Here is a 16,019-nt window from a genome sequence, read left to right as displayed (position 1 = left end):
ATGGTATAAAAGCACGCTTCGAATCTGGCCCAATGTGAGATTTGCTAGTGTGGCGTTGGCAGCTGCGAAAGCCGCGTTGCTTGGTGCGAAACTGGAGAGGGGTACAAGGTGTTAGCGAATGAGGGTTTAAGGCTTTGAGAGGTTCGTTTGAGAAACGACACACAAGTGCTCACATGGTGTAGTGGCCTACTAGACTATCTACATATTCGGTCAATCCTGTGGCGTTCAAAGCAGCACTGAAATTGGTTAGCTGACGAGCAGCGAATACCGCCGATGGTAGTTGCGGTGTAGGTACTAGAAATGAAGGAGATGATCAGCAATTACCTCTTTCTCAATCGCGGTTGGGTAGCTACTTGAAGTTACGGGGGGGATCGAACTTACAAGGTGCATCCAAAACATACAGGAAACCATTTGTTGCAGGGTAGATATTGGACGAGTTGATGGCAATATCAGCAGTTCCTGTTACGAGATGAACCGAGGGTGATGTTGTATTGAAGTTGTCTGTAGAGAAATGAGCAGTTTAGTTAGTAAGCCTCCGAAATCGGCCAGCGTCACTGATCCAAGATTAAAACGGTCCCAACGTCGTCAAACACGCCTTTTACATATAAAATCATCCATAAGCTTACCATACACAAACGTTCCGTTGGTGATAACATTCTGCAAAATGTAATAGTTGGTACTTCCAGATGCATTTATGGGCATGTTTACTTGAGCGAATCCAGCAGTGGAATTGACTGGGAAGGCCGAATCTCTAGGCATGAAGACGGTGATGCTTGCGGAGTCGTTTGCCCATATTGGATTGGAGGCAGAGAGGTTGAGTCCAGTTTTCATGTATCCAAGACCAGTCATTACATCTACAATGGAATGTGCTGATGCGCCGGCCAGTAGAGTGGCTACATAGAGGATTCCGTTGAGTCTCATATCGTTACAGTGCCTGTGTGTGGTTTGGATTTTTTTGCCAAAAACATCTAGTCGCTCGGAATCGCAAACCTTCACAGATGAACCGAAACTTTCAAACCGCGCAGGCTCAAATCACACGTACACAGTGCTCAGCATATGATTGAACGCGACTTCATGACCGTGCAAGGATGGAACCACCCACAAAATCAAACTGCGGCCTTAATTGCAAGAGGGGATAAATTCTATGTACCATTGCCCATATTTACTGCACTTACTGCAACTAGCGACGGGGAATACGCTATACAAATTATTATTCAATATTATTGCTCATGCTCCAGCCCGTGATCCACGGATGTGCCATTACTTGGTCAATGTTGATACGTCTTAGTTGATCCGGTTCCAGCATCAGATTGAGCAGATTCGTAAACGCATCTGATCGTTTATATCGTGGAGCCAGATAACGTGCTTCACAAACAGAAAGAGCGTCCGCGAATGGTACTTCGCCACCGTTAGCGAGGATGTAGAGCAGCACACCTAAAGCCCATACGTCACTTGATCTTCCATCATGAGGCTAAATAGGAAAGGGGATTGTTAGCATCCACACCAACCAATAATTGGCATCACTGATTGTCAAGACAGCGAACTACATCACTTTTTTTGCACTCACGATTTGCCTGAGAGACTCTGGTGATTGGTAATGTATAGTACCACCGTTGAATCCGATACTAAACTGAGAAGGATGCCGTGGCATTGGCTGAGCGCTTCCGAAGTCGATAAGCTTGGCAACGAGGTCTTCCGACACGACAACATTCTCGTCCTTGATATCTTTATGCACGACCCCATTATAATGCAAGTATGCAACGGCACTGGCAATTTGTCTAAATATAATCCACACTTGCTCTTCACTTATAAAGGGATTGTTTTCGAGACATTCAAAGAGGTCGCGACTCGTTCGTTTCTTTCGTGAATCTGATGTGCTGTTACTACTTGAGCTGCTATTGCTTCGTGGCTTTCGTAGATCGACGCCAGAGTCAGGCCTGTTGCTAGTGAGGTCTCGTTCTGATGGGTTTTTATGCAGTTTCCGTGTTTTCTTGGACCAGTTGTCACCATGTATTTCGGTGACGAGGTAATAATAGCGGTGGTCTTCAAAGCACTCTATGAAGCGTATAATGTTGTTGTGCCGTAATTTCCTTAATAGAAACTATTTGAGTCAAAGACAAAGGATTTAGACATGATCGCACATGGAAAGGACGGAATTACGACAATACGAGAGATCAACAGAGATGAAGTAGTTTGCATCGAGTTAAACACTTTTTGCTGATACTTGAGGTACCACGTCAACTTACGATTTCCATTGGCAAAATCCCGTGCACAGGATCTCTCATAAACCCATTCAGCCCAGCGAGCTCCTTATAAATAAACTAGCAAACAGACGTTATGTTTTAGTTGGTTGCGGTGAGTGTGTGATTTGCCAAGACCTAATAACAAACACGAAGGTTACCTTGACAGCGACGTCTTCACCCGAGATCGTTCTTGCACTTCGTACAAAGGAAGTAGCACCAGATCCCAGCTCGTTTCCATATACTTGATACTTGTTCAAGAAGGCCGGATGTAGTTGATCAAGTTCAGTACCTCGTGAGTCGGGCACTGCAGCAGAACCACCACCATACTTTGTGACACTGTTTATGGGCGAAGCAATTGGCGTTGGCAATTGAGTATTCGGATTGATCTGATAGTGTAGTGGTTGTATTGCGACATGGAGTGGTTGTTGGTTTGGTGGTTGCCTGTAATTGTCGTTTGATTTTACGTGATGTAGATGTGGAGCAGGAGCAGGAAAATGGTGGGACATAGATGCCGAAGATACGCTGTGATGTACATATCTTGGAGGGTCGACATACTTGATTGGAGCTTCTGCGAGGCGTGGATGGTGTTGGTGGTGGTTTGCAAAGTCCTTTCCACTCATCGTTGCAGCTCAAACAGCAGGTGCAGAGATGGAGTTAGCTCGCTATAAATGTACTTGTCGACGGCTAGCTAGCTATATCCTTGATGGTGCCTTCAGACAAAAGTTCTTGGTTGGGGCAAAAAGTGGTTTGTTAACGGTCACACGTTGGGGAAAACTGCTGAGCCAACCTCCACCCTCATCACGCCTCGTTTTCATTTTGGCAACATGATAATAGTGGCCTATTGAGCAGTAATGGCATTAGCCACGTATATTTTCTAACCTCTTTTTCGTAAACACACGCCCACACATGAAAGTGTATCTGCCACCAACTGTTCCTTCCCATCATTTCATTCTATATGTAAAATACTGCTAACGACTTATAAAATTATACAAAAGAAATATCAAATTGTCCCTTCAATTGTCCCTTCAATTGTCCCCGTGTCCCTGTTGCAGAATGCAATGTTGTTTCTTCTTTCTAATATGAGGCCTGATTCCTGTTACTGTTGTTGCGACTGGTTGTTGTTGTTATTGTTGTTGCTGTTGTTGTAATTCTTAACATTGGTGTTGCTGTTGTTCATTCCGACAACCTCCCTTATCAAGTCTGCCAGCGAATGACGTTTCTTGACGCTAGCTCCTGTTACTTCTGGTTCTATAATCATCCTGGGGCTGCCCTTTATCAGCGTTGCTGGTCCGCTAGTCCCTTCATCAAGACTGTGACTTCTTCCTGTTCCTTCGCTGCTGCTATCCATCAAACATAATGGTTAGCATATGGGGCTCTTTTGTCAACTTGTCATCGATTGCCATCTTGTTCTCTTACCTAGACGCAGTGCCATCAGAAGGAGCATCTGGATTTCTAGCGTACTTGTAGCTTGGTGCCGACAACCAAGACTTGACCCTTCGACGAAGAGACGTATCACCATTCGACGACGATCCAGTAGATACTCTCGGGGTCATGAGTCGAGCTGGCGTACGAGCTGATGGTGACGAGCATGTTGAATTCAGAGATACATTATCGGCCGCGACGATAGGAGTAATCACATCGACATCACCCTGTTGTGGTGGTGACGAATCGGAGGAGCCTGAGCTATTAGACTCGGAATCTACTATAGATACCATTGAAGGGACAGTCTTGAGTTCCTCCTCTAGTGTCTCGTAATCTGCTGCTGACTTTGAGAGTGGGCGTGTGTTTGGGCCGGGTTCAACTACAATCCAGTTCATCAGTCCCTCTTCTCCTCCAGAGCTGGTCGGATAGTCACCACTGGTTTGTTTCTTATCATTGACGACAAAACTGAATGCTACCTTGGAACCAACACGAGCTCCTCGTGCTGGTGTTGCGACCCACGTTCCATTCGAAAGATGCGAGGCAGGGATGGTTCCACGCCATCCGTCATCATGGATTGCCTCCACCACTACTGAATAACTATTGGCATCGTGCCAAAATACAGCGTTTGGATCTTTGGGTGTCATCACATCGGGTTCTACTGATTCTGGTAGAATGCTATCTTCCTCGTCTGATAAAGACACTCGTTGTTCTATTTCTTCAACACTCACTGAAAATCCAGTGTGGATATCAGGAAGCGGCGATGGTGATGATGATGGTACCAGCGCAGAGGTCGCTTTGATATCTATAAGCGAGGCAGTTCGTGGAGGTGCTTTGCGACCACCGTCTGGAGTGGTAGGTGGGCTTGGTGGCAATATTTCTATGACAAATGTAAGCATTCAGTTGGAGCACAAGTGACCAGCAAAATAGAAACAACTACATCAAGTAAACTTACGTTTCTCAGCCTTCAACCACATGACAAACTCCTTTGCTCTTGCTTCAACCTCCTTCCACTCTATACCTTGTCTTACGAAAGATTCCTTCTTGATTGTGGAATTCCACCATCCGAGATGTCCAGCCTGCTTTGCACCACACTTATCCACTAATACATTCTCAATCTCCCGTCTCATCATTGCCATCGCCAAATATCTCATATCAATACCAGCCACTTCCGGCGTTGATAGGAAGAGCAGACCCCATGCCGAGTTGCTGGTTGTTGTATTGCTAGAAACAGCGGCTGGCATTCCAGATGCGCTTAACTGGCTGTCTTTTCCCAGCAACCCACACTCACCACCTGCTATTCCACGATCCCTTTTCACGAGGTCTGCATCGATGTCAAAAGCGCCCATGCATGCTACAATCCATTGTGCCATTTCGAAGGATCCTTTGGGGGCTCTAAAGTACAATCCACAATATTCTTCATCGGCGGTTTCTACATCAGACTTTCGTGGTTGACCCAATTGTTCGGCTTCTTGGCCAGCTGCTACTAGTGACGGCATCGATTGCGATCTGAGCATTGAGCCTCGTAGTCCTTTTGCTACAGGTTTGTCTGCAAAGAGACATACACATCCCTCAATTCGAAATACACCTTTGCAGTCTCCAATGTTGGCAGGGGCAGCTGTGGGATAGATTCCATATGCTTGAGTTACATGATGAATATACACGCTCTGTTTGCCCATTCTGAAGTCTCGTTTGCTCTAGAAATGGGGTTTGTGAGTGTCAAGACATAGCAGTTTGATGTGTAAATTGAATTCGTTGGAAATGACCCTACATTATAAAGAGCAATATGCCCTCCTCGATTCTTCTGACTGCCTCTACGTGGCTCTGCTGGAGGTCCAATTAAGACAGCGTACATTGTCTTCCAATTATCTGATGGAAGTAATACATCCAGCAACCCCTGGAAGGTGATCCTGCTCGTGTACACGGCCGTATTGAATGGTGTCATCCTCATAGAGTCCCAAATATGATAGCTACAAAAGAAATAGAGTGAGCAGAGCAAAAGCATACAAAACTGACAACAAAACTGACAAGGGTGGGTCCTTGAGCAAATTGAGGGTATAGTATTCATTGAGCTTGGCCAGTTCGAAGTTCACGAGTGCAAATGCTGCTATCCATGCATTACATGCTAATGAGCTTGGAGCAGCTAGATATAGTCCACTCTTGAACCGACTTGGGAAGCCAGTCAATACGAAAAACGAGTCATAAGGTACAGGTGGTGGTAGAGCGTGACCTTCTTCAGCATCGTACTGCGGTATGGAAGTTGCAAATGCTAGTGTGGTAGTAACGTCGATATCGACTGGCGTTGTGTCTGCCATCTTAATCTAGCCGTGGAATGTGCACGATTTCGGGATTAACCTCAAGTTCTGATACTCAAAAAGAGGATTTCGTGGCAGCGCTGGCCACAGATATGCATTGTCCTCACCTTCTCTATGATCTGCGAAGTTGGCCGGAGTTCCGCCTGGCAGATTGAGTTTGCAGACGGGCTGGAGACATAAGTAAGTGCAGCTAGCTCAACTGCGATCTTATAAAGCTTTAGAGTTCTTCCTTGGAGCTCTGCGTAGAACTTTAGCCAAGGCAGCGTTTTCGCCGATGAGGATGGCGATGATTGGAGCGGACAACCATAGAGGAAGCCGGTGCGGTACTGCTTGGATGCTTGCGTTGTAAACTGTGAGTTGATCCTCAGAGCCGAGGCATCTTGAGGGCCCTCGTAGCTCATCGTGAAGAACAAGCCTTGGGTTTTTGTGAAAATTGACAATCTTGACTTTTGCTCAAACCCGGTCAATCAGAAAACGGCCAAAGAGAAGAGCAAGAGCAACGTTTACAAGCCAAGTTGGAAACAAGAGATCCGAATACCACCCCCCGTCTATCTCGAACAGGCTTCCTGCAGTCCGACCTAGTAGGAGGCTCGGGCAACTCGGGCAACAACTTTGTATATTATACGCTCATTTGTACTAGAATACCTTTAATTATATTCATGACAGGTTCATTCCATGAATTAGTTATATTGCACCCTCTTGTCTGAGGTTCTGAATGTCCTTGTCAGATTTTCCCAGCACATCCTTCAGTATCTCCTCTGTATGTTGACCCAGCACCGGAGGTGGTAATCTGATACTTGGCTTGGTATCTCCATACTTTACGGGAATGCCTACAGTTTTGATATTACCAGCTTTTGGATGATACACAGTTTGGATCATCTCTCTATGTATCACTTGCGGATGCGAGAATGTTTGTTCTATACAAGTCGATTAGGATTTAGTAGAGCAACTCGTATGCAAATCAATTGTCAATTAAGTGTACCGATATTGTTGACTGGGGTTCCTGGAAGATTGTTTTTCTTAAATATTCCTAGCCACTCTTCGGTGGTCTTTGTCTGAAAGCACTTTGTCAGTATAGGAATGAGTGCCTTTCTGTTTTTAACTCTGCCAGCGTTTGTGCCATAGTCTTCACTATCAGCTAAATCCATCCGATTGAAGACTTCTGACAGTCGTCTAAATTGTTTGTCATTTCCAATTCCCACTACAATGTATGAATTGCTTGTAGGGAATGCTTGATATGGTACGACGGACTCATGAGCCGTGCCCCACCTTGTGGCTTCCTTTCCTCCAACCAGATAGCTATGTCCGATATTTGCCAATCCGGCGACTTGCGTCTCTATCAGCGAAGCATTGATCCATTGACCCTCGCCAGTCATTTCTCGTCCATATAGTGCAGCCATGATAGCACCATGAGTATAGAGACCTGTACAGACATCTGTAATGGCAACTCCAACTTTGACTGGTGGTCCATCTTGTTCACCAGTAATGTACATTAAGCCAGCTTCAGCTCTACATAGAGAATCCAAGTTCAAACTCAACGTCGGATTTCACAGACAGAACCACCCTGAAATACCCACTCAATCATGACATCGTAGCCTGCTCGAGTTGCGTAGGGACCATCTGGACCATACCCTGTAACAGATGCATAAATAATCTTTGGATTCACCTTCTTGATATCCTAGTACATGCGCCGAGATGAGTTAGTTCGGAATCAAGTAAATGCGAAGTCAACTACAATACCTCATAGCCCAGACCCATCTCTGACAACTTTCCCGGTATATAGTTTTCGACAAACACATCAGATACTGCGGCGAGATCTTTGATCATTTGTAAACCTGCGGCAGTCTTGAAATTACACGTGATGCTTCGCTTGTTTCGATTTATTCCCAAAAAGTAGGCAGACTCTGGTTTTGAAGCATTTGGATGTGAATCTGGTGCTGGAACATAGTCTGGAACTGTTGGGGCAAACGGTGGTCCCCATGTTCTTGTGTCATCTATGATTATTTAGAGGAGAGGATTTGATTTAGCGATTGTTGTGAGCGATTGCTATGGATGGTGACATCACGGTTGAAAAACATCAAAAAGGATACATACCACCGGCCGTGGATTCGACTTTGATGACATCAGCGCCTAGATCACCCAGGATTTGAGTAGCGAATGGACCAGCAAGAATCCTTGTCAAGTCTAGAACTCTGTTTTTGAATGGAATGTTAGCTCAGTGTTGGATTGTTCTGGTGCAGTTGGCAATAGACGAGCAGTCGCACTGGTGAATTCAGCGTTTCAAATGTAAATATAAATCAATACCAACCTTATATGTGATAAAGGGCCAGGCTCGACAGCAGTGCTGAGAGGTTTTCTCGAATTGTTTAGCACCAGGCTCGATATTGAAGATGTAAACCTGCTTTGTCGAGCCAAAAGACTCAATCTAGACGTAATGACCTGCATGGTTGGGGTGTAATATAGGAGCGACCGCTGGGCGATTGTGCTCAAAAAAACCGCTTGAGTAACAAAGAACTTGTGGTGCTCCACGCTTTCATCAGCAGAAATAACCAACCACATCCAAGTAGCGGTCCAAGGTAGAACTCATTTCAATGTATGCTCATGTCATGTATTCATTCACATATCTCATCGTGCTAACACTGAAGTCTACCTCCTAGAACAAATCCTGGAAAATGCCTCCAGTTAAAATCGTTGCTATTGGTACGCTCACTAGCTCCAAATTCGAGATTTGCACATGCTGACTCGTACTATCTATCTTTGTACAGGTCGATGCAAGCCTGACTCTCGTGAACAAATGTTCAAATTGCTAAAGGTGAATCTGGTCGACATTGCTTACGACCTAACCCCTCAACTCACCGTAACGTCTGTCTCAGGAATTGGCGGGACATGTCCGCTCTAAAGAAGCTGGCAACAAGCAATACGAGCTTCTCAGCAATGTCCAAGATCCAAATGAGGTGAGCTATGGTTGTAATATGGCAATCTTGAATTGCGAACTGATGTGGGTCATCAATAGTACGTATTTTTGGAAGAATACCAAGATTCGGCTGCTGTAAAAATCCACGGAGAATCTGAGCACTTCAAAACGTGAGCGACTATCGTGTCTGTCGCGTGGTTGTAGTCTGCTAACGTACTTTTTGCTTTGCAGATACGGCAAGCTCCTCGCCCCTTTAAGAGGTGGCAACTCTGTCGTAAGTCCCAGTCTACATGTGCCTCCCTTCAAGTCGACCAACATTATCGCAACTTAGGTTCGATTCGTGAACGCAATCGATCCCAGCAACACTGGAGCGCGGAAGACTGGCGCAACTGTCAAAGCTATTGCCGTTATCAAGGCCAAAGCTGGATCGGAAGACCAATTAGCATCTCTCCTTAAAGAACTAGCTCAAGCTGTAATGAAAAACGAACCAGGCGCCTACGAATATACGCCAGGTAATTACGAGTATACGCATATTACGAGAAAACAGTTGATGCCTCTCCTTACTCATGAACTACTCAAACTCTCAAAACCGCCAGTTCAAAACCGAAGTGATAAAACTGAATTCTTGGTCATCGAGCAATATGCAGACGCTGCGGCAGCTAGTGCCCATGGGTACGTATCAAGATAAAAGTGATTTTGAACTGGTTTCAGGTGTACATTCCACACGTGAAGCCAATGTATACTGCACAATCAAGTAAAACACGTGTCACATGAGTTGGTATTGACTTTGTCTACATTAGCACCTCGGCCCATATGAAAGCACTAAGACCAAAGTTGGCTGCTCTCATGGCTGCAAATCTGAAGGTCCACCGTCTTGCTTCGGCTTAAAATGCATAACAAAAAATTGTTTGTATGAAGATCGATTTGCTGCAACGTTCAAATCGATGAAATAGTGATTCTAAATTGGTATTGAATAAAAAAAATCAAAGATAAAACACGTCCATGGAAATGTTTTGGAAACGTGTCATAGGGCGTGTGCCTGTTGTAATAATAGTATGTCAAATTGTGAGCATCAGCGAGGTCCAATTGGTGAGGATGGAGGGGCAATCCACTAGTACTCTACGACATCGTCCGTCACTGGCACGTACGTCGACGATTAGGTTGCTGCTTCCGACGAAGAATGAGCCCACTCAGGAGGAAAAAGTTGTACACAAACGAGAGTTGAATTCACTGCTGGATCAATTTTTGCTGGTATGTGGAAGGGGACTACTGTGACGAAATTATCGTTTTGAATCATGCTGAACCTGCTCTGAGGGCAGGACGTAATTTTTGGTAGTTGGATCTAACAGACATCTGGTGATCTAACACATTTTCAAACATAGGAAAACGAGGTATTTAGTAGAAACACCTAAGAATGAAAGATTCATATTTACTAGCAGGAGCTGCCATTTGTACATAGGAAGAAGGACCTTCCGAAGTCCTTCAAAACGACAAAACCGTCCAAACCTTCCTGGTTTCTTTGACACGAGCCTTTCAGTCATACGGTAATTATCCATGGTTGGATTGCCGGCATCTTCATGTTTCTGATGTCGTTTCTAAGGTCTTGTGCCCTGCAACTGGTCGTTTTCAACAACTGACACCTACCCTCAATACAGGTTTGATGACGCATATCCTGGAATTCCACATGTCCGAAGTTTCGAAAGGACTAGGAGTGCGCGCTGACTGGGCCGTCTTTCCTAACTACGCACTGATTAGTTTCTTTGATAGTGACGCAAACCAATATGGTACGCTTCTTTGACGGACGTGGTTCTAGTTAGTAATAACCGCTTTTCGTTTATTCTTTTATTTCAGGCACGCAGACAATATATATTCGAACTGGAGGCGGATTGAATCTGTATAAACTACAGCTGGTTGATGAACTTGCAAGAAGAGTATCAAGTTATGCTAGTGCCTCATCATTCGCTGTAAGTCGTCCTGCACGGTATTACATTCATTCAACTGACCAATTTCCACCACAATAACTTTACGAACAGCCCTCTGTTGGTAATAAGCTGCTGTCCACGAAAAATCTCGATGGTGATAACAAAAACACTCCTACTACGCCTCAGACATCTTTGAAAGACATACACAACGATTCTGCTGAAGACCCACCAGCAGAACTTCAACGAGAGCCGACCTTGCTATCTCGATTCTTATCACGAGTCTCGAAAGTCGCTCTCGAATATTCGGAACACGAGCCTCGTGAAACACCCGATTTGCATGCGGTCGATGAGGGGGACCTGTCATCAAGTATGCCGCCACGCATGTCAAGTGATGTTGCAAAATCTGGTTCGCAGGAGGAGTTGAAATCTAAGATTTTAGAGACAGCGGCCACTGGAGCAGGTAACGTGCCAGATGGAAGCTCTTGCTTTCAAACTGATTGCCTAACATACAGACACGAATACGCAGGTTTCTGGGAGCATTTTACACGAACTGCCACAGACCATTCTAATGGTGATTCGCCTTCAAAGACTCGTCACAACAGGAGCAAACGCAAAGAACCCAAAGTTGCTCTGTTTACCAAAATTGCGGTTGAAGACGCTGAAAGGAGACTAAGACAAATTTGTGATTTCCCTCCCCTCTATAAACCTATTACGCAATGGTTGTTGAATGGCGTAGCCTCTGGAGGATCAGCTGGGCTCTTTTTTGGTGGTTCTGTACTCGACATGGCCGCAGCTGCAGTCATGGGCATGTTAGTGGGAGCATTGGGCACGTTTGCTACTACTGACCGTTTCGCCAAGGTATTTGCACAGAATATATGGAAATCCAGTTTACAGCTCAACCATTGGTCGTACAGGTGTATGAGTTTGTCAGTGCCTTCGTGGTCGCTTTTGTCGCACGAATGTTGATATCTGCTAATGTGCCACTATGTTTGTAAGTGGCTGAGCTTTGTGTTGTCAACTCAAGCTGGAGTGTAAGAATCTTATCCCATTCTCTTAAGTACTGCAACGGTGTTGTCTTCTGTGATATGGTTGGTTCAAGGGCTGACGCTGACGTTGGCCGTTATCGAATTGGCCACGAGGCAGTTGACAAGTGGGACAGTAAGATTGATGGTAAGAGTATACTGACAGGGCGTAGATTTAACAGCTCAAGCGGACATTAACACTAATCACTGACTATAGTACGGCTTGGTCTTGACAGCCATACTTGGATTTGGACTGAGTCTTGGTGACACGATTGCAGCGAAAATAATGGGAGTTAGCAATACCTCTGGTACTCTGACCACTTGCAACAATCCAATCAATCCTCTGTGGTGGGTGCTCGTGTGTGGTTATTGTCTGAACTCCGTAATTGATTTATTTGGCCCCAGGTGGATTTTGCTATTTCCATTCACAACCACTGCCTTCAACATGCTGTGTAATGGGCATATGTTACAACTTCCAGTAATGGGAATAGCCGCTCTAGTTGGATTTTTGATTTCGTATTACACCTCTGAATCACTGGGTGCAAACCTTTCATCATCTCTTGCCGCATTTTGTGTGGGTGTACTCAGCAACATCTGGTCTAGATATGCAGGAGATGCGTCTGTTGTATATGTGATTGCCGCTTTATTGATGCTAGTTCCAGGTGAGCATATCTGTGTGTTCTTCGCGATTTGTTATGCGATTTTCATGCTTGAGACTGGCGTGAAAATTACAATCTGGGTTGGCAGGGCGTCTCACCTCTATGAGATGTGCTATGAGCAGCTTAGTAATTCTTTGTTAACTAGGGACAATGGCGCTTAAGGGCATTCTTACGCTTCTCGATTCCTCCGTTTTCGATGGAATTGGATTATCAGTAATGTTTTTAGTAACTTCACTAGTATCTAGTACTGTTTCTGACCAGTTACTATTTTGCCCATTCCACAGATCGCCGTTGTTTACGTCGCACTATCTTTGGGATTAGGGTAACGTATTTGCGTCGATTTTTCTGGACAAGAAATTCACTCATGTAACGTCCCTAGATTATTCATGAGCGGTCTGGTCGTCCAACCTTTGGAAGATTTGGACAAGTATTTGAGCAAACGAGTAAAGTTTCGCAGAGGAGTTTCACCACTTCATTTCTAAATTATTGAACTCTCTCATCTACCATATTTCATATCTTACTCAAGCACCAATTCATAGCCACATGTAACCAAAGTCTATAATTTATCATTTCATTACGGAATATATAGTACAAACATGTCAAACTCGCACATTCCAAAAAATGTGTTTTTTGATCTCGAGCTCCAATCAATTCTTTACAGGTTGATGAGCAGAGAAGATGTAGATACATCAGCAATAGACGCTTGTTCTTAATACGACCGGTATCAGTGAGCGACCGTCTATACTTTTGCACCTTTTTTTCCGGTGACGTCGTTGGACAAGTAGTCTGTGGTAGGTCGAAGATAAGGAACACACTCTTACAACACCAGGCCCAGGCATCATGGAGCTGGTAGAGGAAGAAAAGACGTTGATGATTGAAAGTGAGGCCGACAGGGAAGCCAGTCAAAAAAGCGTGGATTTTCAACAACTTGGAGTCGAGGACGATGTGGGGGCCCCGTTAACTACAGCGGAATGGAAATATTCGAGGCAAGGTTTCTTAAATCTGATTATTGCAATCCTTTTGCCCTTCCGATCTGCTCCGGTCATCAAAGATCTTGATCGCATCAAATGACTTTTTTGTCCGTTTAGGTTTTCTCCAGGAACAAAGTCGCTTTATCTGGCTATTGTGTCTTATGCTTCATTTATCGTGCCGTTAGCCAGTACTCTCTACGTAAGTCGATGAAGGTGTGTTGGAATGTCTCGATTCGAAACAGGAATCAAAGCATACAAATTACGCTAGTTACCGGCCCAAATCGCTATTGCTAATGATTTAAATACCTCGACGGGTCTTGTGAGCTTGTCCATTACGCTGTATTATGTCTCAAATGGGGTTGCACCGCTGCTATCAGCTCCAATTGCGGACGTGTAAGATATGGGATTCCACTGAATCCCATTGCTGCGTATTGATGCTTCCTCTCTGACTAGATACGGCCGCAGACTAGTTCTGATAATGTCGATGGTGATTTTTACTGGAGCCTGCGTGGGATTGATCTTTGCACCGAACATCAATGTTCTGTTGGGACTGCGATTTCTGCAAGGAATCGGGGCAGCCGTGAACAGTATCGGTGCAGGATGCCTTAGTGACATTTATGCTGTTCAGGAGAGAGGAAGAGCTCTTGGAACATATGTGGGTGTTCTTATGAAGACGCATTTTTGAGAATATAGTGTCTAACACTCTCAAAAGTTTGTCGGAATCCTGGTTGCGCCGGCTGTGGGACCACTAATCGGAGGCATCATAGTACAATGTATGAATGTGCATCGAGACATTTCAGCTAATAAGGGTTGTTTGAAGCAAACGCTGTAACGCTTTCTTGTAGACGCTGGTTGGAGAGCTACATTTGTCGTCCTTTCGATAGCTGGCGTAATTGGGCTTTTGCTGGTACTCCTCCTCCTGAAAGAGACCTTGGTGCCTCCTGGATACGACCACGCGAAGAACGGGCCCATGTCAACCGCATATCTCCTTCGACAACGACCTAAAATCGATCTCATAACGCCCGTCATGAACTTGAGATATCCAAATGTCATCATTGCCGCATTGCTGAATCTCATCACTTTTGGAACGATGAGCTTCGTGTCGGTTTCGTTAGCACGAGACTATGTCACTCTCTATGGATTTACTACATTGCAGGCCGGTCTTTGCTATTTGCCATACGGATCCGGACAACTTTTAGGAAGTCTCAGTAAGTATCAAATCCAGATGCTGAATGTTTGGTGTCGTGGATTGTAACTATCCCGTGTCGTCGAATTGTAACGTTATCTCTTGTTTAGTCGGGGGGTATAATCTCGACCGAGTACAAGAGCAGCAACGTAGAAAGGCCGGCATGCACACAAAACCTGTACCAGAGGTAAGTAGCATAACTACCGAATGTTTTGTTCACACCCAAAGGAATCAACCACTTTATTTTGCAGGCGAGGCTACTTTCGTCGATCCAGCTTTCTTGGGTCGGCATTGTCGGTTTCCTCATACACGGCTTTACCATGGGTCGAACTGCTTTTTGGATTCCATTCTTTGGGCAGTTTTTGGTCGGATTAGGAGCAATGTGAGTGTGCTCGAGCACCCTTCATTTCCTGTATTGAATCATTTGACTTTATTCATCATGAACCTGTACTCAATCATTATTGTAGGTTCTCGTTTGGTAGTGCACAGAGCTATGTAATCGAGTGCTTTCCTCAAAGCCCGTCCAGTAATGTCGCCATCAATGGAGCCTTCTTTTTTGTTTTTGGATCAGTCAGTGCATCGGTCGTTGGTCCTATGGAATCATCGTTGGGAATCCAAACTACTTTTGCCATCGCTGCAGCTATTTGCTCGCTCGGTTACTTGCTATACTCACTGCTTTTCAGGTATGGTGAAAGGATACGCAAAAGGTATCCGCGCTGGCAGTAACAGCATGATTCATCACGGATCAATGGGTAGATGCTATGTTTGATATAACTGCAAATGTAAATACTACAGCAAAACGAAAAATAGAACTGAATCGAAAAGTATCAACTGTTCTTGAGCGAAGCAACAACGAACTGAACAAAACGACCAAAAGAAAAAATTGTTTTGTATGTAGATTATCGCTATAAATCGCTTTAATATACGTTTTTTGCATCACAAAAGAAAATTCTCTCGTTTTCAAAGAACTTCTCTACTTGTTGCGAATCCCTGACTGCTTAGCTGTGAGCCTAGGGGGACTCATTTTGAGGGACCCTTTACAAAGGGTATAAAATAAAAAGAAATCAGGGCGTCCTACGAGAGGACACCCCACGACCAAAGATTGTCCTAGTGTGAAGGCCGAAGCCCTACAATGCGCTTCGCTCGCTCGTGAGTGCAATGAGGAGTGTCCACACACGCATGTCAACGTTCTTGATCACCAACATACCTAGGCAGGTAAGTATGAGATGACCTCGAAAAGAATGAGTGATATCGCGAGGTTGGGCTCACCGAGACATTTGTGGGGAGCCCGAAAGTGGGTTTCAATTGTTGCAATAATCGTAAATTTGCGGGACTATAATCCCAATAGAATGCATGAGCCAAAAAAAA

The 16,019-nt window shown here is 44.8% G+C and overlaps 3 protein-coding genes across 3 annotated transcripts; all 3 read right to left on the bottom strand.

Annotated features, from left to right (window-relative positions):
• Positions 1 to 1,210: 1,210 nt before the first annotated feature.
• SmJEL517_g03400 (uncharacterized protein) lies at positions 1,211 to 2,863 on the bottom strand (the record flags this gene model as incomplete). The annotated part of the gene is made up of 4 exons (XM_031169328.1): positions 1,211 to 1,471; positions 1,568 to 2,101; positions 2,247 to 2,321; positions 2,402 to 2,863. 4 exons carry the CDS (start codon positions 2,861 to 2,863, stop codon positions 1,211 to 1,213), a joined length of 1,332 nt encoding a protein of 443 aa, XP_031024644.1.
• A 476-nt stretch (positions 2,864 to 3,339) lies between these two features.
• On the bottom strand, positions 3,340 to 6,378 carry SmJEL517_g03399 (uncharacterized protein; the record flags this gene model as incomplete). The annotated part of the gene is made up of 6 exons (XM_031169327.1): positions 3,340 to 3,583; positions 3,660 to 4,542; positions 4,618 to 5,359; positions 5,434 to 5,632; positions 5,691 to 5,983; positions 6,085 to 6,378. 6 exons carry the CDS (start codon positions 6,376 to 6,378, stop codon positions 3,340 to 3,342), a joined length of 2,655 nt encoding a protein of 884 aa, XP_031024639.1.
• A 283-nt stretch (positions 6,379 to 6,661) lies between these two features.
• On the bottom strand, positions 6,662 to 8,422 carry SmJEL517_g03398 (uncharacterized protein; the record flags this gene model as incomplete). Its single annotated transcript, XM_031169326.1, has 6 exons — positions 6,662 to 6,894; positions 6,960 to 7,486; positions 7,555 to 7,655; positions 7,718 to 7,971; positions 8,072 to 8,169; positions 8,286 to 8,422. The coding sequence occupies 6 exons, from the start codon at positions 8,420 to 8,422 to the stop codon at positions 6,662 to 6,664; spliced, it is 1,350 nt and encodes a 449-aa protein (XP_031024638.1).
• Between the last annotated feature and the right edge of the window lie 7,597 nt (positions 8,423 to 16,019).

Source organism: Synchytrium microbalum (assembly GCF_006535985.1).
Source record: "Synchytrium microbalum strain JEL517 chromosome Unknown SmJEL517_scf0018, whole genome shotgun sequence".
Classification (NCBI taxonomy): Eukaryota; Fungi; Chytridiomycota; class Chytridiomycetes; order Synchytriales; family Synchytriaceae; genus Synchytrium; species Synchytrium microbalum.
The sequence above is the reverse complement of the archived record's forward strand: the minus strand, read 5'-3'. Positions and strand labels throughout refer to the sequence as shown.